General features: G+C 37.9%; 1 protein-coding gene across 1 annotated transcript in view; it reads right to left on the bottom strand.

The window, feature by feature from the left end:
* Positions 1–16,020, bottom strand: part of ZNF236 (zinc finger protein 236) — a 57,735-nt gene extending 41,715 nt beyond the window's left edge. Inside the window, exons 1-6 of the mRNA XM_088535661.1 lie at positions 15,889–16,020; positions 8,118–8,260; positions 6,653–6,817; positions 5,849–6,027; positions 2,614–2,738; positions 517–689 (exon numbers count right to left, since the gene is read on the bottom strand). Of these exons, the coding sequence (XP_088391787.1) occupies positions 517–689; positions 2,614–2,738; positions 5,849–6,027; positions 6,653–6,817; positions 8,118–8,260; positions 15,889–15,949 (846 nt within the window). The 5' untranslated portion in view covers positions 15,950–16,020. The remainder of the gene's footprint in view (positions 1–516; positions 690–2,613; positions 2,739–5,848; positions 6,028–6,652; positions 6,818–8,117; positions 8,261–15,888) is intronic.
* Between the last annotated feature and the right edge of the window lie 11,612 nt (positions 16,021–27,632).

Here is a 27,632-nt window from a genome sequence, read left to right as displayed (position 1 = left end):
AGGTTTCTTTCTATGGGTATGTTCAACCAATTGCCCAAGGCAGGGAGGAACAAAGTTCCATCATCAGTTCTGTTCAGGAGATTGTATGGGGCCATATGGGCTGCTAACTGGTATCTTACTATCTTCTGCTTTGCATCTTTTGGAGAATCTGCTGTTTTTACCTTCATCTGATTCTATTTGTCATTCTCCCAAAGCTGATGCAAATGCATTTGTATGTATCTGAAAACACTATCAGATTATTATCTAGTAGTATACTAAAAGACAACAGTAAATTAAGATTTTCCTATTTATCCTAGGTAGCTACTGATTCAGATTAAACTGTTTTGCCAAAGCTCCATTTGCAGGTAAAAGCAGCAAACTAGAATGCACACTACTGCAGGGAATCTATGTTGGCAACAAAACGCTCTGGTGAGCTTCGGAATAGCAAACAGGACAATGTAAACACTGGGAAGGAAAGGTTAAATACCAGTAAGCAAGTACACTAGCAGCGATCACTTTATGAAAAATTGTATTTACCTCCGAATGAACTCTCTGTATGTGTGACTGAAGGTTGCCTTTCTGGGAAAAGGCTGCAGGACAAAAGGCACAAGCGTGAGGCTTTTCACCAGTGTGCTTGACCATATGGGTCTGCAAGGCCCCCTTCTGGTTGAAGGCTTTGCCACACTCGCTGCATTTAAAAGGTCTTTCACCTAAAGAAAGAAAAAAAGCAACTAAGGTAAGAAGCTTTAAATAAGTCTTTTTGCAATCAGGTGTATCTACAGGGAAAAAGAATATCAGATAAAATACTGCACACAGATATACATACATAAAAAATATATGCTGATATGTTTGAAGTGTTTTGACAATTAAATCGCTTACCTCAGCCACTGATTTCAATATCTGATTAAGGTGTACTTTTGTGAAAAAAAAAATCTAGCTGATAATTATTAATTATAATTCATAAATTGAATGAAACTTGTATGAAACTATTGTTTAAAACAGCTCTCTTCAACCTGCCATATGTTGCGGAAGAATAAACAAACAATTAATAAATAAAAAGCTATATTTTTGAGTAAAGAGCTGTAATTACAGCAACACTGCAAAAGTGGCCCAATGAAAAAGCTGCAATAGAATTTCTTTTTTTGAGATACAATGCATCCTGCTCAAAAATAATTTAAAAACATGATTTAAAAATATTTCATATTTTACATAGTAAAGAAATTCCTAGACAATACTAATTACAGGAATGCTCTTTCACAATTTTCTAATTTTGGTGTTCCCACTGTTGTATTCATAAGTATTTGTACACTAACAGATTAAACCTGAAGATCCTCCTACAAATCCTTAAGTGAAAAATGTAACTGCATTAATATAAAACTAAGCTGAATTTAAACACACAGACATTAAGAACAAAGTTCAGTTTCTTACCACCTTAACTGATTACTGGAAATCACTGTTGTGAACTCAATCCTTTTTCTTTTAGTGAAATAGCTTATCTGTGATAATTCCAGTATCCTGAGAAAAAATAACTCCTGGTTTTGGTGCAACACTTCTAATGGCAAAACAAAACTATAGTTGCTGAACACTATATATCTGCTATAACAGTAAGTTCTACTATGCACTAAGCATCATGCACATGAAGGCAACTTTAATATTTTTTATATTATTGCCGGGTACATTAATGGCTATAATTACAAATAGTTACCAATGATAAATGTTTGAAGTAAAGCAACTATTTTTTTGAAATAGTATGTAAATTCTTGCAATCTATCAGCTATGAAAGAATGTATACATTCTCTACTGCTGCTTTTGGTTTTGAAGACATGGGTCCTTCTATGTTGTTGAAATTCTTAAGCGATTCAGTTCTTGCTAAAGACAACGACGGAAATCCTACTGGGATTTCATAGCCAAAATGTGCAGCCTCTACTAATACTTACCCGGGAGCCTACAGAAGCATTTCTTTATCTTAAGTTTGCCTTTAAGTAACTTCCACTATACAAACTAAATCTTAATTCTGTGGGGAAATGTAAAATTCAAGACTTCATGATTCTAAATGCTTCAAAGTAGAGCTCTTCTTTCTCACATAATTTAAAAATAAAGCACACACATTCAAGCAATTGGATGGATAATCCGATTACAGATTTTTTTTTAAAAAAAATGATATACTTCATAAGTTCTCAGGGTCATGTGCAGATATGGACTATATCTTCCCCCTGTGAGTCCTCCAAAAGACAAACATCTCTCTTCTTCCATAATTACAAATGCATTTGAACTTTTTGAATTTTTAGAAAAGTGTCTATACTTATTTCTTCAATTCTAGCTACAATAACTAAAATCAGAGAATGGACTCTAAAAATGAAAGTTATTTTGCAATGACTTTTTGGATACTTTATTGAGGCAACTCATAAAGCGGGTAAAGGCTGACCTCTTGTGTCCCTGTTTTGTAACTAAAATCTTTAAAGCTTTGAAGGATTCATATTACAAAACAGGTAGCAATACATAATTTACCAAATATATTAATACTATTCTTTCACATTTCAACACACACACAAAAAAATCTATTCAGTATTTCACAAAGTAATCAAGTTTTACATAAACAACTGCCATCTAAAACAATTGCTTCTTCGGTCTTACCTGTGTGTATTCTAATATGTCGAGTTAACTGACTTGGTTTTTGGAAAGTTTTTCCACAGTGTGGACATGAATAGGTGAACCCACTCCTGTCAATGTTTCTGTTGTAAGATCTTGTATTTGAGACCCTGGCAATGAATTTAAAAAAAAAATAAAAAGATCATCTTAATCCTGATATTAAACAGATTATTTAGAAGATATTTTTACTACACCATTTCTAACATAAAGATTAAATTGGGGGACAACATGCTATACCAGCTGTATCGGTAAGTTTTCTTCTATTGATATGAAAGGAGCAGTATTACCAGTTATTCAAATCCACCTGTACAATAACCAATAATTTTACGATTACTTTCTTAACAAACCTGATATATCTTAAGAGTTATTTCTAGAGACATTTCTACTGTAAATTCAGGCATAGATAAAGAGTGACTTAACTATTAGCATTCTGGTGGGAATTTTGGAATTGATTTCTTTTGCTCCAGCACAGCAAGATGTTTTTTCTTAACTTGAATTTGAGTATGTCCAGAATTAAGACATAGATAATTATATTCTCTGCAAACAAGAACAGGCTTACTATTTAACACCCTAAATATTCACCCTGACCTTCAAAAATAAATTATATACTCCACAAAGCAATCATAATTGATTTTATGAACTTTATAAAGCCAGTATGATATCCATAACACTATGCATTTTCTGCAGTGCCAGAATATTTACATCTATATGGCACCTTAGTTTGTCAGTATTGATTAAACAGTAACACTATTTACATAGAAAATATTGGGTATTTAAAATTATGAAACCAAGAAGTAGGAGTTAACTAACATGGAGCAGATATGCAAAATATATCACTGCCTTCATACTAAGCGTGGTATAATTACAAAAACTGCAGGAAATAAGACAGTCTGTGTAAAAGTCATGAAGTCATTTAACTTTTACTCAAACAACAAATCTCTACTCTAGAACATATTCAGGGTCTATTTAAAGGACAACACATTCTCCTCTCTAATTATTTCAAATAAATTTTACATATGTGTTTAAACTCTGCATAATCTTGCAGAAGCAGAGGAGACCACAGATTTTACTTTTGCATATTAATCACATCGGCTGAAATTTATGTAATTATCCAGAGTAAATCCACTGAAGACTAAATAGGAGAGGATAAAAGAGTATGGATTTTAGAACTTGTTTCCATCTCAAGGCAGATCTGGCAGAATAAACTAATGAGAAATGACATCTGTTTAAACAGACAAGTATGACACCTCGATATAGAAATGTTATCATAACCAATTTGCAGACAGTTGTAGAGATAATCCTTCAGGATTACACCACTCTGTTAAATCCAAAATTCCTCATGTATAGTTATATTGACAACTTTCTTAAAGGACAGAAGACATTCTTTGAGGAGGGAAGAGTACACTACTTCCTGAAAAACTTAAGGAGGAAGGCTTCTAGTAATTTTAAACACTAAAATAAATTTTGAAGCTTTTTTTATAATGAAAATCAGAAATCATAAATAGTACTTTTAACTACTGATTTATGTTCCTTAAATAAACATCCTGTACACAGTCAGACAAATTAATAAAATATTAACTTTTCACTAATCCATATAAACAGTACAAGATAATTATGTTAAATCAAAAATCAGAATTTCCACGTTTTTCGTTCCAAAATTTCTACTTTGGACATTCAGGAAAACTGAAACACAGACCTGAGCTACATTAGCTATGTGATTTGGGGGAGCATGAATACTCACACAGTTCATTAATCTGGCTCATTAACCCAACTTACATGACTTGTCCTGGTAGTGCTGGTAGAATGACAGTAAAGAACAGCTATAGACAGTAGTTGCTTGAATGCTAATGCAACATTTCTATAGCTGTATATCTTGGCCAATGCTAAAGTTATCGCATGCCTCTATCAAACCGAAGTGCAATTCCTTTGGATTGATAAACGAGGTAAATCTCATACAAGGAAGCTCTGGATCAAAGAACAATCCATTTTAGAAAACGAATGGTAAGCAAATGAAGCCTTGCTCTCTTCTGAAAAATCAGAAAGGCTGTTTTTAAAGAAACAAATCTGTTTCACATGCAACATAAAATGAAGGTTACAGATTTCTCCTATCACTTAGTATCCTTTCCCACCAAAGATTAATACCTTATCAAAGTTTTTTCTCTTCCCTGTTGAGAAAGCCTTTTCTTTCTTGGACATTTTTAACAAAAGCAACGAAATCACAGAACTAGACTTAGATCTCTCTCACATCCTGCATACTTTGAACAAAACGTAATATGCATAATAATCTCTCAAAATCACTGTCATCGCATTATATTCACTCACCTATGTCTTACTTATTCATCCTAATTTACATAGGAGGTATTCACAAGAACTATTATTTTGTGTAATATTATATATTTACTTAAGTCGATAAAAACAAAATATAATTTCTACTTGAAATCTTCAATTTTAAGTTTGCAAATGGAAAGCTGCACCGATTTCTCTTTGAACTTTCTGGAACGTTCTTATTAAAGCCTTCCAATACCTATCATCTGCTTACAGAAACAAAAGGAAGCATCTGATGTTTCTCATTTTTAAATATATCCTGTTCCCCTCTGTTGTTTGTAGAAATAAAGATTGAAAGAAGAGATCATCTGTCAGAAACCTACATTTCCTTAATGTATATATCAATAGAAACATTCATCAAAATTAGGCCTCTTTTCCCTTGATTCTGTGCTTTTTCAGATTTACAGCCAACTCGGAGAAGGTCCTTGGGAAAATAACGATTATTTACAAGAAACAAAAGAGAAAAAAAAAATGAATTGCAAGGAATAACTTATTTCTTTGCAGAAATTACACATTGGGATTTTTCCATTTAAAGTAACTCCTATGTTAAATTAATAACATTTGTCTCAATGCACTTCCATTAGTGACTAAAACCATCACACACAAAAGTACTTCAGAAAGCAATCAGCAATCTATATTTAGAAATAGCTAGTAGACGAAACTATGCTTATTATGGGTCCACAAATGCTAAAAACAGCAAAAAATGGACCTCAAAAGATCACCACCTACTTCAACAAGGAATTTTTTAAAAAAGCTCTTTCTTAGCACCACATCAAAGAAAAAAAATGATCTCCATAAAGAGTAGGCTGCTGACAGGAAAAGCCACCCCTGTTCTTCCTAGCTCTCACCATAAAACTAACATCTGCTCACTTTGTTAAATTCAAGTAGTTGTCACCTTATTTTAAAGTGAGATTTCATATGCTCCTTTAGCTGTGAGGAAGTTTCAAATTCCTTTTTGCAAGATTTGCAGATGTGGATCCTACTGCCAGCCAACTCTTGACGATGTTCTTCCATGTGTATAGATAGCTGACTCTGTAAAGTAAATTCATCTCCACACTCTGAACAGATAAGATTCTGAAAGAGATAACGGAGACAGATTTTTTTAAAAAAAATATTCACAAAGAACAGCACATATTCAGGCTTTGTTCTAATAGATGAATGTATCCTCTTATGAACATAGGAGCTGGAATCAAGCAGCAATAAAATCTTAAAAGCGAAACAAGTTTGTATGTCCCTATGATAAATCATGAACAATAATCAGGGCATGTTTATGGTATAATTTCCTTCTTAAGAAATCCACAAAAACTGAATTCTGAAGAAGTTCTTATCAGTGCCATGAACACCATTCTAATTTCTTGCTAGACTATTTGAAAATACACAAGGAAATACCCTAATACCCTTTAGATTATAGTCTATTACATAAACAATTTTGAAAACAAACAAAAAAACACAAAATTTTCTAAGAAAAAAATGTAATTTTAGATTCAGGATTTGAATTTTTGCTTATTAGTTAAAACTACAGAGATTGTTACTTACTCTCCAGCTGAAATTCTACCATAGTTACCTCCACTTTATCTCAAGTTATCTTCACACACAAGAAGGCATACATTATTTCTGACAGCATATAGCTAAGGATTAAGAATGACATGATAACATGTTCATCCTTTTACAAATTGAATTACGGGGTTTAATTATTTACCTCTTCTTTCTCATGCAGCATTATATGAGCTTTCAGACTAGCTACTCTGGAGAATTTCTTGTTGCACACAGGGCATGTAGGATCTTCACCATTGTGGGTACATTTATGAAGTGTCAAGTTGAATTCAACGTTGAATGACATTGGACACTGGTCACATCGATGAGGCTGTTTGTGAAAATAGCGAAGATAAATACAAAATTCATTCTTCACATACACTACATACATAGGCAACACTTGCAGCATGCAAATCAAAAAAAAATTTAAGGAGAACCTGCATCCAATAATGATGCCTAAAAATATACCAAACAGGTTTAACTGGTTTTTTTTTTTGGGGGGGGGGGTTTCAATACTGAAAACACTCACACAACATTCCAAGACTATTTGGGCAAAGATGACAGGAGAATTAAAGAAAACGGATATTCAAAAACTCTTCAGAGAAGAGTGAAAGTAGCAGGAGAGAAGAATGAGCCATTGGAAGAACCAGTAATACATTTTCTACATTCACTGAGATACTTATCTTTCCTTAAGCTCAATTAAGAGTCCAACCAGTGAAGTGAAGAGCCCTTGAGAACGGCAATCACAGTTTATAGTAGGATTACCTGCTCCTTGCTTGTGCACATAGCTTTCATTGTTAAGGAGCATCTTCCCTTTTACATACAATAGCTCTTACATAAGTATGGAATAACTGGAAGCATGATGTCAGATTTAAAAAAGGTAGAGGAGGAGTTATCTTTACAACATCACACTTGTTAATCCATAAATAGGCAGAGCCAAAATACATTTCAGATTTTTTTTAAAGAATTATCATAGATCTATCACATCTTCAAACATTATTAAAATCACTCTTCCATTATATTTAACATAGATCTAGCTTTGTAAAATAGAAATCAACGAACAAAAATTAAATAAAATACTTCAGATTACATATGAAACCTGTGGCAAAACCTCAATTTAATAAATCGGAGAATCTTAATCACAAAGCTGTCTTTCTGCCATTCTTTCCCAAACTTGACTTATAAGCAATTGACCGAGGACATTAGTCAACAGAATAAAAACACACAGGACTATAAACTCTGACTTTATTGAAAATAACTGTAAGAGAGCAGCTGAGTCCAGCTAATCAATATAAATATTATTTTCTTTTTATTGCTAAATACGGAATCAGTTTACAAATTCATTTAAAAGGAAATGATACATACTTATCTACTTGAACACTATAAATCAAAGAAAATGGCTATGTGATAGCTAAAAATTACTGGCAACAAGATGCTAACTAAAATCTACCAAAGCCTGGTTTCTCTCCATGGTCCAAAGTCTCCAAGTGGTAATCACTAGTGACACAACTAAAGAAAATCCCAAATATGATTTCCTATATTGAAATACTTGTACTAGCTTTACTTGTCAATACATGAACATATCAATATAGTCCAGTACTCTCTAAGTTTACATCTGCTAGTATTCATACCTTGTCATTTTGCTCATGATCCCTCATATGGCGCTGGAACTGGGTCTCTTTTGGAAAAGAAAGCAAACAGATCTCACACTTGCGGAAGTTCGGTAATTGGTAGGGAAAGTTGTTTTTCTCTATATCCAGTGTCAGAACGGCATCTGGAAAATAAGCATCAACACATTTGGTAAAATGTTTTATTTAATTTAGTTATAATTTATAATAAAGATTTTTTTTTAAGCAGAAACTATTTTGACTTAAGATTTTGACTGCCAGAATCACCCTTGGACAAGATTCTGACTTCACTGGATCTTGAAGATCTCTGTCATGAAAGACAAGTACTTATCTGCTTCCATCAACTTGCAAACTATGGAATATATCCACTCAAGGAACTGCTGGTTGTCAGAATAAATACGTTTTCCTGGTAATTTTAAATCACTTATTTCTCCATTTCATAAATATCTCATCCAGTCTGCAACAACATAAAATGCTATCAAATACGCTAAGCATTACAGTTACTATTAAAAGTAACGTTACACTATGTTATTCTAGAAAAAAAAATAATACAGCATAGCAGGTTTTCTCTCTTTTTCTTTTCTATTTTGGAAGACTTATTCAGGCATCTTTTCCTTCCTCTACTTTTGGCGAACTAAAACCTTCATCAGTCACATTATAGCTGTAAAACCAAACGTTATGGTTCCAGCAGCTGACAGAGACCTACCAGTAAAACTCATCACACAGGCCTGCACTGTAGAACTGACCCTATGCAGTTTTCCTGCTCTGAACATGGCCATGTAACTTCAGATAAACAGGCTGGAACCTTTCAAATCCTACTGCTCAAATAGCTGAAGTAGGTCCTGCTAATATTTTCCTTATATCTTAAGTACTTTTCAGATTATCCAGGAAACAGAAATTGAAAATGACAGGTTCCAAAAAATATTAACAAACTATACATTTGAGAAGGTACCATATGATTAGGAAAATAAAAGGTAATATTTAAAAAAAAATGGCAGAAGAGAGATAAAAAGTGTGGGATACTTCAATTACAATAAAATAACAATAAAAAAAAAAAACTGTTGGCTCATGCTTCGTTTTTTCCCATCACCACAACAGAAAAAGATGTACCCATATCACAACAGAGGGAAAAAAAAAGGAAAGAAAAAAAAAAACGAAAACACTGATTTTATTACATAGCTATGCATGAGGTGATGATTTCACCTTGCACAAGTGAAACAGGCTAGGCTTTGGCATATCACGCCCTCATACCACATTGTCAGGCATTTCTCCATACTAGCTCATGAGAGATCTATTGCAAGGCCTGAGCTGCCTGCTGGCTCTTCTCCCTCCTAAAGGCATGAGTTTCCAAAGAGGAGGAGGTAGAGGGCATCTTTTTAAAAAATCAGTTGCTTATGCCTTATATATTCTTTAAATACAAAACTAAACAAAACTTTGCAACTCTAAGCAAAGTCAAATCTTTGACTTTCACAGAGAGCATAAGAGGGAAGCTTGGGGAGTCAGGACTGGATCCTAGGGATCAGCAACTCTAGTTTGAAGGAGTGGGTTGCCAAGGCTTGCTTGGCAGAAGACTCACATTGCTGAAATGAATCTCAAGGCCTCAACACACAGCAAATAAATTTAGGTTTGATTCCAGAATCTTCAAAGGCTCATGTACTGAAGACCTTCACGCTGAAAACTGCTCTAAGTACATACACATGGTGTGAATGGCTCAGTTTGGACCTACCAAACTTTAAGAGTTCATTTTACTCAAAAGACAGGATTGATATCTAACACAGGTTAGAGCTGAAACATGAATTCATTTCTTACTAACATTTTGTCTGAAGTAGTCAAAGGAAAGACAAAATAATTATCTTTTTTTCCCTCATTTACATACTTGCTCAACTATAAGTTGATCTTTTACTACCTGCCAAATATAGGATATTTTTGAGAGTTCCAAAGCTCCTTATTGTACGATAAGCAGTAACTGAGTTTTTATTTTATTCTTCCAGTAACAAGGAAGAACATTCAGAATATTATCTCTAATGAATTCAAGAAATTTGCAACGATGAGGACATAAATGTCATGTTCTATTTGGAATTGGAAAAAACAAAAAGACATTGTTGATAATATAAGTAACAATCAAGAGATATATTTAAATTTTCCAGTTTGGCTTCAATACCTCATTAAGTATTATTTGAATTAGTCTTACAGTCATTTCTATATAAAAATGAAGTAACAGTTTGACAGACTTTTATTGTTAGAAGAATAATCAGATGAATACACTATTTATATCAATACCTCTTATCATAACAAATCAAAGTAGCATCTCACATTATTGAATTTATGAGAAATCCAGCAATGAATCCTACCTATATGATTTTCTTTACTTATGTCAGAAAAAAAATGCTCTTAAGTGCATTGGCTTTAGCCACAAAGCAAGCCAAAGAAAATTAATGCTGTAAAACACTAAACCCAGAACAGAACATATGCATGCACCACAAAGCAAATGCTGAGACTAACAAGTCTCCTGAAAAAACAAGCTATTCTTTAGAAGTGCATCCTTCTATAAATAATAAACCTCACTGAGCAGTTGCTCAGTTTAAAGCACTGCATTCATCAATTGTGAAGAAACAGTGCAAAAGCTACTGTAATTTTCCAGGTTTTGTGATTATAACATTTGCCCAGTGGCAACATAAATCAGCACTATTCCACCACAGCTTGAGAGAGACAGTCAAGTGTCAATTCAATTAAACTGGAAGCACTTAACTCATTACATACTGTCAAAAGAGTATTTTGTCTGCATTCTTGCAGTTTGTCTAACGCACGATAGGAGGGGTAAAAAAAAAAAAAAAAAAAAAAAGGACACCAAGAAGCACCAAAAGCAATCTAGCCAAGTACATATCAAAGGTAATAAAATTTCAATTTAAATAGAGAATTGTTCAAATGCTGTTAATGTCTCAACCTTCAAGTCTCTTGAAATCTCTTGTGCCTAACAGTGTTTGCAGTCAGGCTTTGGGTCAGCTGAGCTATAGATTTTTCTAATACTCTCTCCTGAAATATCTCTCTCCCTCATGATTTGGGTGAGCAAGGCGGTGCTCCCTGTTGTAAGCCCCTGCTGGCGGTGTGGAGGAGGAAGAGAGAATTACAGCAACAGGGCCTGCACTCGTGCCTGTTCCTTCCTTATGTAAGCAGCACTGTGCTCCCTGGCAAAATGCAACTCCCTCTGCGCAAGGCACAGACAGAATCATTCAGCTGCAAAGGCAGCACACTCTTATTAGAGCTCTATTAGCTTAGCAGCAGCAGACAGAGGACACCCTGCATAAAACACCCATTCAAACTCAAGGAATTCATGGATGAGGAGCTGTCACGAGCTAAATGGCAGCTGACAAGGCCAGAGGCACCATGAGGATCCCTCCCGCCCCAACAAAATCTATCTGGTAACTTACGAGTGGAAAGAAAGTGGTAGGACAACAGAACAAAACAGAGATGCTGGTATTTATGACACTTTCCCATACTACATCAGAAACCATGAAGCACAGATAATAATCAATCATTCAAACACTGTTTTATGTCACACCAATAAAAGTCCAGATGAAAATATGGATGATTTTATACCTAACTCAACACTTTTTAAAGTGACAACAGCAACAAACAACAAGAAGAAAACAAAGAGTCAATGACTATTTCTAGCATGCACTTTTTCAAGGTTTCATTTCACATGTCTCATAATTTAAATCTCACATGCATGAAACTCTGATCCTTACCTACACCTGATTCTTACCAATATAAGAATTTAAGAATGAACTAAATTTATTTAACGCCCTTTCCTTAGTCCCTGACAGAAAACACAACCCAGTACTGCAGAATAATTCTAATGAAAGAGACATGAGAGGTCTCTAACAGAAAAACATTTACAAACACTAAATGCACAGGAATGAATGAGGTACGGAGGGTGTGACTGCAATAGGGGACAAAGTAACAGGGACTTGTGATCGGCAGAAAGATACAGAGAAAGGATAGAATAAGGACTGCAGTTAGCACATACCAAGAATTTAACACATTATGTAACAAGTTACAGGGGAGAAGACACAGACATGCCAAGCATAGAGCAGAATTAATATGGAATTAAAGAACATCAATGTAATCTAAGTCTGATGACTTTCAGCAGACACACGGTATGCACCCCATGCACATGCTGGGGTCCTGCAGCTACTGTGTAACACTGAGGTGAAGAACAAATGTATCTCTGTTAAGGCCTAAAGATTCTGTTTTCTAAGGCAAAATTTGGAGCAGCGTGACCCTCCTGTATGGTTTAAACAGGAACTACCTATAGCTATCATACACACACAATTAAGCACACATCACAGACACATATGACACATGCTCAAATACAAGCTATACACTCGACGCTTAGAAAACGGTTCAGTAATATTTTGCAAAAATGGTTCAGTATATTTTGCAAAAATTTCACTTTGCTTTGCAGCAAACACCAGACAATCACACCTGGACTGGGGAGCGATGGATGCTCTCAGAGATTAGCAGAAAGACGAGGCAACAAAGCAGGTTTTCAAGAAACCACCTACAGACCTATATAAAGTCTTGCTCACTAACATGACTAATAAAATAACTGCAAGTACTCAAGATATATTTGATCTATAACAAATGTCTTCATTTAGTGTCCAACTGAACAACAAATGTCTGGTATTTATTTCAAATTCAGCTTAATAGCAAATTCAATATAGCAAATAGTTACTAAATTCCAATTAAAGCATAAAAAGACAAGAAAAAACAACAAAATAACTTCTTCAGAATAGGAAATCTGCAATATTTTTAAAAACATTTAAAACTTTTAAAACTAAATGCAAAATCATATTGGCATCTTCCAGAACACTTGCATGTTTTAAGTTTGCCCCTGTCCCACCAGGCTTCAAGCACCTCTCTTCCCAACATTCAAAAATAATAAAAATGAGCATCTCTATCATGTTAACATCTTAAAGTACACGACGAGCATCCTAATGTCAGATCCGTAAAACTGAAAGGAAGCATAACCATTTGGGAATTATAATCCAAAAAATTATCACTAAGATAACAGGTCTTAAATCTCAAGACATATATTCAAAAAAGTAACATAATATATATATTCCAAAACAAACAGAATACAGTAAACGTTCCCCTGCACACTTTCTTTGTACTACCTTAACCTCATAGCAAGAAACAGAAATTGCCCTCTAGAGTCCTCCAGAGAGACTCCTGCCTCAGAATTGCCCCTCAGTCCATGGTTATCAAATGAATTTTGGCACTGGTGCACGAACAACTACAAAAAATTTGCATGGCCTGCATTTCTGACAATTCAAATACTGTCATGATGATTATTTGGAAATGCAGCAGCCACTGGAAACTGAGGCTACATACACAAGTAATTCTTCGGTAGCTTTTACCTCAAGTTAGAAGCTATGTCAGTATCTGCGCTAACGTGCTATCATGTGTTAGTATCAGTTATGTGTAAACAGCAGCTTGTACGTTTTTCATAGATCTACATCTATAAGGAATAGCACCTTCACTAATGTATTTTTCTTGCTTCATATATATTCAAAGCTACAATCTGAATCTTTCTGAAGAGCATGGGCTGTTGTACCCCTGTACAAGGTGAGATACACGACTGATAAGACGATTGCTAAGAAGCCAGTGCAGAAAACCAAGGAGTGTGAAAATCTCATGATCAGTTTCTAGTCTGTCACCCTGCACTGAATGGGACCAATAGCTAAATATACTGGAAACTGATCAAAACTCAAGTTGTTCAACAAGAGCTTCTTCATTTACAACTTCCTCCCAGGCACGTGCAGCTGTGGACAAGAACATGGATCCTGACAATTGCTGACTTGGACACTTCCCCAAGCTGCTCTACAACCAAAGGCTGGTGTCTCTGCGGCCACTGTATCAGCCCATGTGGGATGGAGTCCTTACTGCTGCACACCACAGAGGCTTCTGAATCCTCCACGTCGTACTCCCAGACCCTGTTATTTTAGGCTGCTATCTGGAATCAATCTACCTTTTTAAAATAATTTGATTAATAACTTAGGCATGTTCTCTTTAAAAAGAAAAAATACTTAATAAATGAAAAATGCAAAATATGTGAGAACTGGACATCAACTCAAAGCAATCCCTTCAGCCAGAAGGAGCTAAGATCGAGGTCTAACAAGGAACAAAATGCACACAGCTACTAGGCACTTGTTTTGGACAGGCTGTAATCTTGAACTTTTTCTTATTCACATATAATGACACTGTTCCAGGAACTTAATATATGCACGTCAAATGCTATCCTTAAAAGAAACACTAGGATATGAAATAAATGTTTCAGTTAAAAAAGAAAAAAAAAATCTCAGCTTCCCAAACTGGCAGTATCCAAAGTTCTTTGGGTTCTTCTTTGTATTCTTATACATAGTGTTAAAAAGCCAAGATCAATCTCTCCAACAATACAAAAGAATAGGACCTTCTGGTTGGAGCTTGCCATCCACTGCTTTCCATATGGGAGAAAACATTTTACCCAACTTCCCACCACTCATGTTACAGTACAAGGATTTTTTTTTTCTTGAATGCCAGCACATTTTGATTCTGCAAGAAGCATTTCACGCACAGAAGGTTCACCTACACATTCCTCTCGAAGAGCCAGAGCTCATCTGCAAGCATTCAAAAAAAAATTAAATATATGTTGCAAATATTAACTAGTTGATTTTTTTTTCTCAGGACTGAAATAACCAAGGTATTTGGAGGATGTTCTGTGAAAATTCTCCCTTCTATCTGGAAAAGAATATGTATATATATATAAAATATATATACATATATAATATATATATATATATATATATATCTCCCTGTGTTTGAAGAGAAGTGATTGAAAATGACTGCAGATCTAACTGAAGTAGTGTTTTTGCAGACTGTGGATTTTATTTACATACTACTAATAGACCCCTGGTAACAGCAGCAGGAATGAACTACACAAAAGACCCATCAAACTCACCAGCTAAGAGCTACTGTTTGAAAAAGAGAAATCTGTTCTGAAATATTTACTAGTCACTAGTCATCAGTGACAGGGAAATGTAAAGAACAACCACAAAAAAGCAAACCCAGGGTGCAAGGCAGACCTGTATGTGCTTGGGAAAGCTCGTTCTTCTTTCAACATACGTCTACAAAGAAAGACACCGCAAAGGTGGTTTTTAAAATACGCTCCCCTTCCCTACCCCCCTCCCAAAAAAAAAAAAAAAAAAAAAAAAAGGAGGCCTAATTTATATTTTGATGGAAAGGTTGAACTTCGTTTCCCTTGGCTTATCGTTACACATTTGGAGCTGCCGTGAGCTCTGCCGGGGGCGGAGGCGAGGGGAAGCGGAAGGGACGGGAACCCCTCGCAGCGCTGCGCAGGGCTGGGCTTTGCTGCCTCAGAGCCGCGAGCGCCGCGGGCCCCTCAGCGCCGCCGCTGCCGGCAGGAAGGGGAAGGCCCCACGCGGCGGCGAGCGGGCGGCCACAACGGTCCGCGGGACACGGCCCCGGTAACGGCCGCGGGCGGCTCCGCGCAGGGAGCCCGCCCCGGCGCCGCCAGGCCGAGTGCGGAGCCGCTCGCGCCGTATCATTCCGCAGGGCCGGCTCCCTCCGCCCTCCCGCCCCTGCGCTCGCACAATAGAGCCGGCCTTCCTCCCCCATATCCGGGGACTATATGCGCGGCCCGCGGAAGGGCTCCGGGCCGCGCTCGCCCCGCCGCGGGGCGCCGGCCCCGCGCCCGCCCGGCCGCGCTCGTTACCTGACTCGGCGGCGGCCTCGCTGCTCTCCCCGCCGGCGCTGGGAGGCCGCCCCCTCGGCATGGCCGCCCCTCCCCCTCCCCCCGGCGCGCACGCACACACACACTGGGCAACGGCGGAGGCGGCCGGCGCGGGGGGGCGGGAGCAGCCCGCCCGGCCCTATACACACACACGGGCTGCCTCGGCTCCGCTCGGATTCACTCGGCTCCGCTCGGCTCTCCTCGGAGCCGCTCGGATTCACTCGGCTCGCCTCGGATTCACTCGGCTCCGCTCGGCTCGCCTCGGATTCACTCGGCTCCGCTCGGCTCGCCTCGGATCCACTCGGATTCACTCGGCTCCGCCCGGCTCGGCGGCGGGCGCAGGCGCACTCGCGGCCGGGCCGGGCCGGTGCGCGCAGGCGCACTGCGCTCACCAGGCGAACGGGGAAGTGAAAGAGGTCGCGAGGGGAGGCGGTTGGGGGGAGCTGTTGCGCATGTGTCGGAGCGGTTGCGGGGGGGGCAGTGCATAGCTGGGGGGAGGGGGCCACATCCGGGCACCGTGGGACCCGCGCGGCTGCTGGCGCATGCGCAGTGCGGGGCTGTGCCGCCCCGGCCGGTCTCCCCCGTGGGGAGGTTCCCGTCGCCGTGGGGGAGCGGACGGAGCTCCCCGCCTCCATCTCCGCCGTCCCCATCGCCGCCTGGCGCGCAGGGGCCGGAGCTGCTCGTTGGGAGCAGAGAGAAGAGTCCGGGTGGCTCCTGGCAGCGGTGCCCGTGTGGCAGGTGGAGTGACCCTGGTCGTCAGGGATTCTGCTCCTCTCTCCCACTGTTTCTTTTAAGGCCGCTTAGTTCCTCACGCAAGAGTTGCTCCAAAAGCCCCTCTCCCGCTGCAGCAGGCCATGGTGTTCAGCAGTTGGGATGCTTGAGCTTTGCGCACTGTTTTCCAGGAAGCAGCCTTGCCCCCAGCCCACATGGCCAATGTCTCACACACTTTTATTCTCAGCTCTTTTGGTAGTCTGCATTAAAATACTTAGTTTGGAGTGGGCTGAGTTCATTGAGCAATCCAGGTGACCACGTCCTCATCCTTTACTACACTTGTTACGTTTGTGTCAGCCTCTGTATTCTTTGCAAATAGTATTAACCAGGTACTGCAGCTCACTAATCAAAAGGGCACACCGAGTACTGATGTCTGTAAAATATAGGAAAAAAAAGTTTTTCCTTATCTTTGGAGGTTAATTAACACTTTCTTAATTCATTTACCGTGTTCTATTGATAAAATATGGATTTTTTTCATCAGTGCTGAGTTAAATGCCTTTCAAAAACCTAATTAAATTAGATCTGCAAACTTGCCTTTAGCTACCAAATTTAATAATACCAGCATTATCATAAGAATGAAATCAAGTTTTTGGAATGAGATTTTTTTTTCCCCTCAAAGGAAAAAAAATGGCTAAGCATATTTAGTTAATTTCTTCTATCTGTCAGTAAAAAAAAAAAAAAAAAGAAGAAGAAGAAGAAAAGTGCTGTATTTAATGCGCTCTGCAGAAGCGCAGCGGAGAGGAGGCCCGAAGCTGCTCCGACCTGCGCCGGGGTTGCTGCGGCTGCCTCCCTGCTGCAGCCTGGCAGACCAGGCAGGGAGCAGCAGAGGCCTCTGGTGGCTGCGGGCTGGCCCCGTCCTGGCGCTGCTGCGGCTGCGGGTCCTTCCCGCAGCGAACTGCAACGTGCAGCTGCGTGAGGCCGGGGAGCCGCTGCTCACGAGATCGCGATAAAACCGTAGTGACGGGCCGCAAACACAAAGAGCTCCCAGCTGAGCCCGTACATAAAACACTGTACAGGCTCATCGCTCGCAAGTGGCTGGCCTTATTTCGTTCTAACGTTGCTGTAAGGATTGACGTGTGTTTTTTGAGGCTTTAGGATTAGGAATTTTGAATTTTAAGTTCCGTTTCAGTCTTGGACTGATGTATTCTTCATGAAAACTCGTCATGGGGCTGTATGTGCAGCATCTTCTGTCTGGACTGATCGTAATGAAAATTGTACATGAATTTTCAGGTCTAATTGGAAAGACAACCGTAGTTTCTGTTTTGGCTTTTCTACGTCATTAATATGTGCAGATCTTTGACTGTTCAGCAGTAATTTATAAAATCATGGTTAATTTTGTACAGCAAAAGCCCTTGCATCCAAAATTATATGGCGTGTTCGGTAATGCATTTCAATGCTTCAGTGTCACTCCCTCATTCTGTACCAAACTATCCCTACATAAAAGTAAAAAAAAAAAAAAAATCAGATCCTCAAAAATCCTGCAATAGTAGTAGGTAGAAAAATAATTATTTCTGAAGAATATGTAGAATATCTTATGAAAAGTATTTTAAAGCGGTTGTAATAAGTAAGTCCTGTGGTAAACAAGACATCTAAAATTCTATCTGTCACTTTTGGCAGCCGTTTTAAGACTTCAGAGCTGCTTAATACGTGTGTAATTTCCCTTCCCATGTATACATGATTGACATAATATTTTTCAGCTGCATTCTGAAACTCTCAAAAGAAAGGCTAAAACATAGATAGCTAAAACTGCTCCTCAGTTTGTGATATTTTCAGACATGTTGACATTTCAAAATATCTTTTAAATACTGTATTTTGTAAACACTAAAGTAGCCTCTAAGCCGCAGGCTTCGGTCCGGAGATGCTGACCCGCCCAGAAAACGTGCTGGTTTTCGGGAATGCGCTGCAGCGCGGGGCGCTCTGAGGTGAGACCCTGCTGGAGCCCTGCTCCTGCTCTGCTTTGCACACAAAGGAGACGCGGCTCTGCTTCCCACATGGAATCTGAGCGCTCGCCAGAGCCCTAGCATTTAACTCTACCCGGCGTGAACTTTATCTACAGTTTTAGGAGAAAGAACAAGCAATGTAGTTTTGGCATGGTGCCAGCCCTTAAAATACATAACATTAAAATTAGCCTTGTTTTTATTTACAGATGAAGAGTAGAATACAGAGAGAATAGAGAGAATGTTCCCTCCGCAGAATACAGAGAGAATAAGTTGTTCACACAAGGCCATAAAACTAGTAGAATTCTAGCTTTTACTTCTATCTGGCAGTGCTAGATTTTCTACTGCGTTTTAAGGCAGGCTGGCGAAATCTGGAGAACCATCTCACTAAAGCTAATTATGCTAAGTAGGATCTTTTTTACTATTACAATTGTCACACCTTTACCATTTTAAGATATTGTTTTCAGTTGTTTATGACTTTGCCCGTAAAGTTTGGACTAAATTTTGGTCTAAATTTCCTATGCCAGCTAGCTAACTTCAGTTTGGGTTTGGATGATTTGAACAGATTGTTTCTATCTGTCAAATTGTGTTTCACTTTTTTTTTTAAAGAGAGCACAGGCAATTACTTGCTATATTCAGAAACTGCAGCACTCATGATGATTTGAAAGTTTTGACTCTAGCTTGACCTTTCCATCAGGATGAGTCCCTTTCTCTCCTCAGGAAAATTGCAATCACATTTTTCCTTTTTATGTGTGCTTGACATAGGCTCAATAAAGATTTCTTCCTCTTCAGAAGCTGTGTTACCTAATATCTGTTTGTCCATGTTTTCCAAGTGGAGGTGCACAAAATTTTACCATGAGTTAAACTTGTAGGTTAAACCTCTAGGCTTAACCATGACATCTTTGGAGTTCCTTTTTTTTTGTTGTTGTTTGCTTGTTTGTTTGGCTTTTACATTTTTACGTTTAAAATTGTCATGTTTTAGATTTTTTTAATGTCTGAATGTTTGTGTGCCTTTTTGCATTGTGATTTGATTAGGGAATGTCACTTTGAGAAAAACACATCACAAGATTCATAGCATGATTTTTAGAGATGAAAATACTGTATTTCCTTGTTCAGCTGCAAGCAACAGAAATAAAAAGACCATTACAATATTCCATACACAGAGTATAGCCAGACCTCTGCAGACAGGCTACTTGAGAGCTATACCCTCACATTTGCCTCTTGTAGAGCAGTACTGTACAGCGGAAAATAGCATCTTGATGAAAAATTGTATAGAATTGTGTAAAATTCTACTGTATAGAATTTAAAAACATTTATTGCAAAAACTGTTTAATGATTGTCAAACAAGTAAATGAAAATAGTGTTAGACACTTGCATGATATCCGTAAAACTATTTTTGGAGACCATCAAGCTGCAAGTCTACTGTTCTGAAGGAAAACTCTTTAGCATATTGAGATACAGCGTACCTTAACACTGAGATAGTGCAGCTGTATTAAAGGTGACACCTTAGCGTATTTTGAAACAGAGACCACTAATCCAGTAAAAACAACACCGAGTTTAGCAGCTTCTTTTAATATGTGAAACTGAACAGAGATATCGTATGTCTATATAAGCTTGACCTGCTGTCCGCTGGGTGCTAATTCAGACTGGTTGTCTAAAAGATACAAGTTCCTTCCTTACCAGTGTCGGAGTACGTCAGACTTCAGACCTTGAGAGCTACAAATCCTGCAAAATCGTAGTATCAGTGGGGGGTCCTACGCTGTTTGTGGGGTTTTCTTTCAGGGCACGTTCCCCTTTGAGAACAGATGACAACTTAGGCAGCTTTCCTAAAGTTGGCTTGGTACCATGGTGTTGATCGGTACAGGGCCATATGAGTCACGCAGTGTCTTTGTTGTTGCGTTTGCTGCTCCCATTTTTGTTTTATTTATGTAATGCATTCTCTGTGGTGCAGGTACTCCGCTGGCTCAACTGCTTTTTTCTGTTCTTAGGTGCAATATGCCTGCAAGTCATTCCAGTCATTTACATGAAACCCACTAATCTTTCTGCAACACTGCTGCAGGGATGCCAAAGTGCATAAAATCCATGCTAGGTTTTATGGAGGTTTGTTTTTGTTTTGCTTTTGTATCTGCTTTAAGTCATTTGTCATAAATATACTGTAATGTGGTTTGTGATTTCTTTTAATGACAGTAGTTTCTGTGTTGTCTGTTCTACCTGAAATTCCAGCCTGTATATTTTCCCTGTGGTTTTTTTTTTTTTTTTTTTTCTTTCTGGGTCATTTTTTTAATTACATGATCCTTGTCGTTTTATGATCATGCATTGTATAATTTTAATCTGACTTTCTGTGGTTGCAATTTTGCTTTCCACTGTCTAGTAATATAGGAGTCTTCATAATCTACTAGGTTCACTAATGTCTTGCTGTGTATTTGGCATTTAATTTCCTGCTTGTTTGCTGCCCTGCCTTGATGTCTCATGATATGTTAAGGTTCATATTTTCTGTTTAATGCTACCTTTTCCATCTTTCTTGCTTTCTTCCTTTTGCCCTGTCTACAGCCTCTGGCATAATAATTTCTTTTGCCACATGTGTATAACCCCAGATAGAGGATTTGCCAGTCATCTTGTTTTTCTTCACAGTAGACCTTGCTCATGGTCTTGTATTTTGCTCATCTTCTCTGCTCTGTATTTGCTTTTGATGATTTTTCTCTATTTTTTTTTCCTACATTCTGTGCTGAATTATCCCTGAGACTGCTAGAGGAGGGTTTGAACTTGCACTTGCCTATATCTCCTCCTTATAGTAGTGGGAGTTTCTAGGCTGTTTTCAAAGCCCTGTATCTTCTTTCATATTTCTAATTTACTACATCTTTAATCTACTAATTACAGAATGTAGCTATTTTGTGTATTTTTTAAATACAGTAGTCTGTTGCTTCCCTAGATTCTTGACCTCAATATTTTTGTTGTGTTTAGCCAAAACAAAACAAAAAATCTCTCACAATATTTTGGGAGATTGTAAAATTCTAGAAGGTCTCCCAAAACGTGAACTTTACTGATCTTCTCTCCATGTCCAGATGTTCCTGGAATATAGAGTATGCCTTTTCTAATCCATTGCTATAGTCATTTTGTTGCAAAGAATGTCCAGTTACTAAGCCCATTATCTTCCAGGCTACAGTGAGTTTATGTTTTTGTATATCTGCAAAAATAAATTTGTTTCTCACTTTGTGTACATATTTTAAACATTGAAAGCAAGAATAGTCTCAGGACTTTATCCTGTCTTCCATACATAAAGACCCCTTTGCAAAGCAGGTTCGGTTTGTAGGGATTACGCTTTACTTCTTTCTTTTTCACTCTAAGGACCCTTGTTTGGATAATCAGTCTTTTCATGTGAAGGAATTATTGTAGAGAAGTCTTGTATTTAGGCATGTTATTGATTTCTGCTTAGGCAGGAGAAATTTAACAGCTTAAGTGCATGGGAATCATTATTCAAAAAACATTTCAATAAAAACAGACTTACTGACTTTAGAAAGCTGTTCATAGGTGTCACCCTGGAATAGGAATTTAGGCTAAATAAGTCCATTCTGAGGAAGAAAAAATGTTTCAAACTTCAGCACGTGGGACAGGAGGTTATCTGCTATAACCGAAAGGCGTTTGTTCATGTCTTATTTGGATTGGTAGCTAAAGGATTTTTATGATTTCACAAGGATGTATTTTTTCTTTCTTGTTGCTGAGAGAATCTGTCACAACATATCATACACGAAGATATTTATTAATATAGGTGAGTGCACAGTGAGAAAACACAAAAAGAAGCTGGACAAGGTGACAGTAAGAAGGTATACAATTATAATTCCTTCAACAATGAAAATGTTGCCTGTATTAGAAAGGTCTGATAATATTAGCTTTATTTTAAACTTAAGCCTGAAATTTTCTAAAGTAAATTTTTTTTCCTGAAATTTCATCCTCATTGTCTAGTAATTTGCACAGGTTGCATTATATCAAAGTAGCCTAGTCAATTGTTCTGCATTTCTATAGCAATAATTCATGTCATGGAACATTGCTCTATACAACATATGTAGGGTGCTTCTGGGGACATAACTACACATCGTGAAGTGTTTGGTGCCTGTTCTCACTTAGGAATTCCCGCCCGACCTGTCTGTCCCCACAGCTTGTCACTCTTGGTTTTGCTGGCGCAGCTCAGGGACACGGGCGTCCTTAATGTTAAGGATTGAAATTTCTGGACTGAAATTTAGAAATTTCTGGATTTCAATTTTAAGGCTAAATCAAAAAAAAAAAACATTAATGGCTTTATGTAACTGCGCAGCCAGGGTGGTGATACAGATTACAGTATTCTAAGAAAATCAAAGAAGGAGCCAAAGAAGGAAATGGATTAACAACGTGCCTCTTCAGCTACCTGTATAAACTGGGCAAATACTGCATCAGACCACAGCATGGAGATCAAACATTGGAGGCTATCAGTAGCTGTTTTGTGGGACAGTTGGCTAGGGAGAGTGCAAGAAGATACTCAGTCCTGGATTTAGTTGAGGGCAGAGCACAAAAGAAAAATGTTCAGAGCTTCATGTAAAGAGTCATGCTGTAACAGCAGCAATAACATCCTTGACTTCAGAAATTTTGTGGAAAAGCTAAAGGGGAATGATCTAAATAAAGCATGTTGAAAACAGGCAGCTAAGAGAAATAAACCCTCTTAGCCTACCTGTAGACAGCAAAGTCGCTGCCTTGGAAGCATGGGGCCAACACATCCTGCTTATTAAGAAAAGTGTGAGAATGGAATAAAACAAAACCGGTGTACATAAGCATCAAGGGACAAACATCATAAAACCAAGCAGATATTCTTCAGAAAAACAGTATTATAAGTTGTGGCATTTAAAATGTAAAAGCACAAGAACACAGGCCAGAAGAGAGTCCTGAGCAGCATCTAGCAGAAGGATTCACAAGTAACATAATAAGTAAATATAAAATAGTGGAGTGGCCCCTCAAACATGACGGTATGTAACTTCTGCCTTGGCACCTAGAAATGAAAAAAAAAATAAAAAAAGGCTTTTTTTTTAGGTTCTGAGAGGAGATCTGGGGAGCCACAAGCTTTTAAGCATGACATCTGCACCATGCAGATTAGCAGAAACTGTAAGAATAGAGTTGTGAATATCAGTGTGAATATCAGGGTAAAAATGATCTTTCTGAGAAAAACTGTGTTGGCTTTATTTTAAAGTGAAGTCTTAGTAACAGCCTTCCTGGTAACTGTACTGTCATTGGTGTGGCGTGGTTTTTCCAACGGGCCCTTGAAAAGTCTCTTATTAGAGGCTTCAGAAGAAATTTGAGCACCGTGTCATGAGAGTTAAGATCCTTGTGTGATCAAATAGCTGGAAGGCAGGAATAAATGATCAATTTTTACAGTGAAAGGAAGTGACAGATGAGAAGGTTCTCTAAAATCTGTGCTAGGGCCATTACTGTTCCACATGCTCATGAATTGGTCTTGCAAGAATATCAGCAGTTAGGTAATCAAGTTTGATTATATTAATTTATTCAGGGTAGTAAAATTTAGTGACTGAGCAATAAAATGGCAGCTGAAATTCAGTGTAGATAAATGTGCAGTGATGTACATGAGGGGAAGAAATCCTAATTTCACTATAGAGTACTAAACTGACTGGAGTGCTGGAAGTTATGGATAGTCACCCAGAAACATCTGTCAGTGCTCAGTAATGATCAAAAGAATAAATCCAATGTTAGGGATCATTAGGAGAAGAATGAAGAACAAAAGAGAGAGAATGTCACCCTGCTATTATGTAAATCTGTGGTTTGATTGCAGTATGTTGTGCAGTTCGGTCTGGTCCCTCCCCACCATCTAAAAAAATATTTTTTTTGAGAGGGACTGGAGAGGCACAAGGGACTGGAGAAAGTTTAAGGAAGGGCAACAAAGGTATAAAATTTTTAATTTCCACATAAGAAGTGACTTAAATAAGTTCTTTAGGTGGAAGGATGACTTCAAAGACAAGAAAGAGCAACCAGAAAGAAAGCAAATTATTATTAGGGACAACAAATAATAAAAAGAGTGAAAGGAAGAATCAAAGGTGAAAATATAAAAATAGGGAGCTACAGCAGAACACCCCAGATAGTACCCAGTGCTCCCTGAAAGCATCCAAAGACCTGGAGAATGCTGCACAGTGGTTGTGTGCCCAGAGATGTTGCAAGTCTATGGTGACAATTGAACACAGATACCTGACTTTTCCTCTAACCAAATACAATCATTCCTATGCTATTGTTAACATCTGTAACATTTCTGCAGTTGTGTACCTTTTTCTTTTTTTCCCAAATGTTTTGCTGGAATTCAAACTACAAACCTATAACTTTTCTTTTTTCTATACATGTCCAATGCCCCATTAAGCTTCTGGATCCCTTTCTGGCATAATAACCTAAACAAAACCCATAATAGAATTTCTATTGATTTTAGTAGGACAGCTATTTTATTCAATTATTCCGTATGTTAACATAATCTTTGTCAATATTTGAAAAATATACCAGCCTAAAAATACATCCATCAACATCATGTCAAACATTTATTTTAATATTCTTCCATATTTTAGTAGATAAAATACATTGATTTTTTTTTGTCTATTTGATATCTCAAAAATCAGAAAGACCAAACCAGACATTCTAATTGCTGATCCAATGTAGATCATTAGTGGCTAAATTGCCTTGGTCTGTTGTTAAAATCACTGCAGGTGTTCTAGTTAACAAAGTGTTAGTGAGGTGACAGGTGACCATAAAACATTGGGGCTATTTGAGTTTGTTAGTACAGGAGGAGAAGAGCGTGAGCACTAAGCTGTGTTTTGTCAAAGGAGGACGTTGAGGATGGCTCTTTATTTACATTAATGGCAGTCTTTGTTCCATTCAGCAGCTGCTGACTGGGAGCGACATGTAGTTGCTGATGAATATGTGAAAAGTTCTGTAAATTGATAGTAAATCACACACATTCTCACACATCTATTTCATAGACTCTGTATGCAACAGAGGTAGAGTAGTTTACTGAATTTTTACAAGTCATACGGAGAGCTAGTAGTAAACTCAGGGTTAAAACCTATGCTTCCTGATGCCAAATTCTGGGAGGAGGTGAGGAAGAAGAATAAATCATAAACTCATTCTAAATAAAAAGCAAGCAAACAACAATTTCATACATAGGTCCTAGCAGATGAGCACTCAACAGTAGCAATTTCAGGGGTGTCAGTAACTTAAAACAATTTCTTTAACAGGAGGTGCTTTAGGATTATTGCCTTAATTTTATTCCTATGTAACATGAATTGGGCGACCTCACTTTCAGTAGGAAAAATGATTTCCTAGCAGCACATACCTAGCCTCCATTCCCGGTTGTGCACAGGAACCCGATGCTGACTTTTCGGGGTGGGGAATGATTGCGCATGGGCTCTTCGTGTGCGCTCTCTGCCGGGGCTGCTTAGGTTATTGGCACATAACTCCCCTATTACTTGATAAGCAGATATATAACCGAATAGATAAGCATGTTTGTGGACCAATAGACAGAGGTGGTGAAATCTGGTAATTTGCCTCATAATTATCATATAGCAGAGAATTGTCAAGACTTTGGAGTCATGATTTAAATACTTCGTCTTTTAAATATACTTTGGCCTATTCCCTTCTCTTGTGCTTATTTGCTCTTTTTTTTTTTTTTTTTTTAATTATTGTTCTTCTGTCTGCCTCGCCAAGCCTGTGTGTTCCTCCTCTTCGGTTTGTAACACCCCATTGCTACACCCCTGTCTTCACCATCCCACCTCCTGAGCCTGTGTTTGCATTCCCATCTGTCTTTTTCACTCCTGGCAACTTGTCAGAGCAAATGCAAGTAGGATCTTCAAAGATGTTAGCTATAAAATTGAAATAAACTTCATTATGTCACAGATTCATTTATCTGTGATTTTTCTGAGGCTTGTAACTTGGCCAAGTATGGATGCCTTTCTGTGGAACTTAAGCAGATCAAAGCTTGACATCAGCATGATCATTCTAATCTTCAAGTTCCTGTTTCAGGGAATGTGGATAACTGAATTTTCAAATGAAGTAACAAGAGTCTACATGAAGTTATCGAGTTGTTATCCCCCTTCGTCATTCTTGAAAATCACAAAAACATTTTACGTGCAACACTGACTATTTTGTTGCTGTTTTTTAATATGATTCCAGACTTATCCCAGAGAAGATGGGTCCACACAATTAAGCTGGCATGAAATTGAAAATGGTCTCCTAGTGGGAAGAATTAGGCAATCTTAACAGCAGGTGTCAGTGTGAACTCTCCTGATACAGTTAAGGATGGAAACAATCATGTTAAGGAGTTTCAGCATCATCATGTGATTTTGTGAGCTGTGTATGTTAAACGTTGTTTAAAGTATTAGAAAGTATTTTTGAAATACTGCTGTTCTGGATGTCCCGTGTATACCAAAAAGTTCCAATATCATGATCTTGCTTGCTTTCTATCTTGCCAGCCATTTTCAATAGCAGTGGCACTATACTTAGAAATCACATCTTTAAAAGAAGCAACCATGTTTGTAAATGTGATGTGACACATCCGAGAAATATATAATATTTGCGTTATGGAGGAATATGCTAAATAAATGATAAGGTTTATGGAAAAGACAGGCTAAGCTCTGAAAAGGCAGACAAAAAGAACAAAAGTCTTAAGAGATTTGAAGAACTGTATAGAGGATGAAAAAATAGTGTAGAAAGTCGGTGAAGCATGTGGCAGTAAAAATCAATTGTCTGAAGAGCTGGCTGAACAAGTTGTAAGAAGTTAATGAAATGAATCAAATTAGAAACACCTGGTAACTAGTAAAATAGTTGGGTGTTTTGTTTTGTTTTGTTTTTTCAGAGAGGAAGAAACGAACACTTATCTTGAAATCCATTTAGGCTTTCCCTCTTCTCTTATGCTTTTAGCCATTACCTTCAGCCACCTATTTCTGCATGAGGTGTGAAAAGATGTTTTCTGTTTTTGCAGATCTCTGGAGTGCTTTCCTCTATTTT

Source organism: Tinamus guttatus, unplaced genomic scaffold (assembly GCF_059628265.1).
Source record: "Tinamus guttatus ecotype Peru unplaced genomic scaffold, ASM5962826v1 Tinamus_guttatus_pri_ptg000639l, whole genome shotgun sequence".
NCBI classification, from domain to species: Eukaryota; Metazoa; Chordata; class Aves; order Tinamiformes; family Tinamidae; genus Tinamus; species Tinamus guttatus.
Note: the sequence above shows the minus strand (reverse complement) of the source record. Positions and strands in the feature narration are given on the sequence as shown.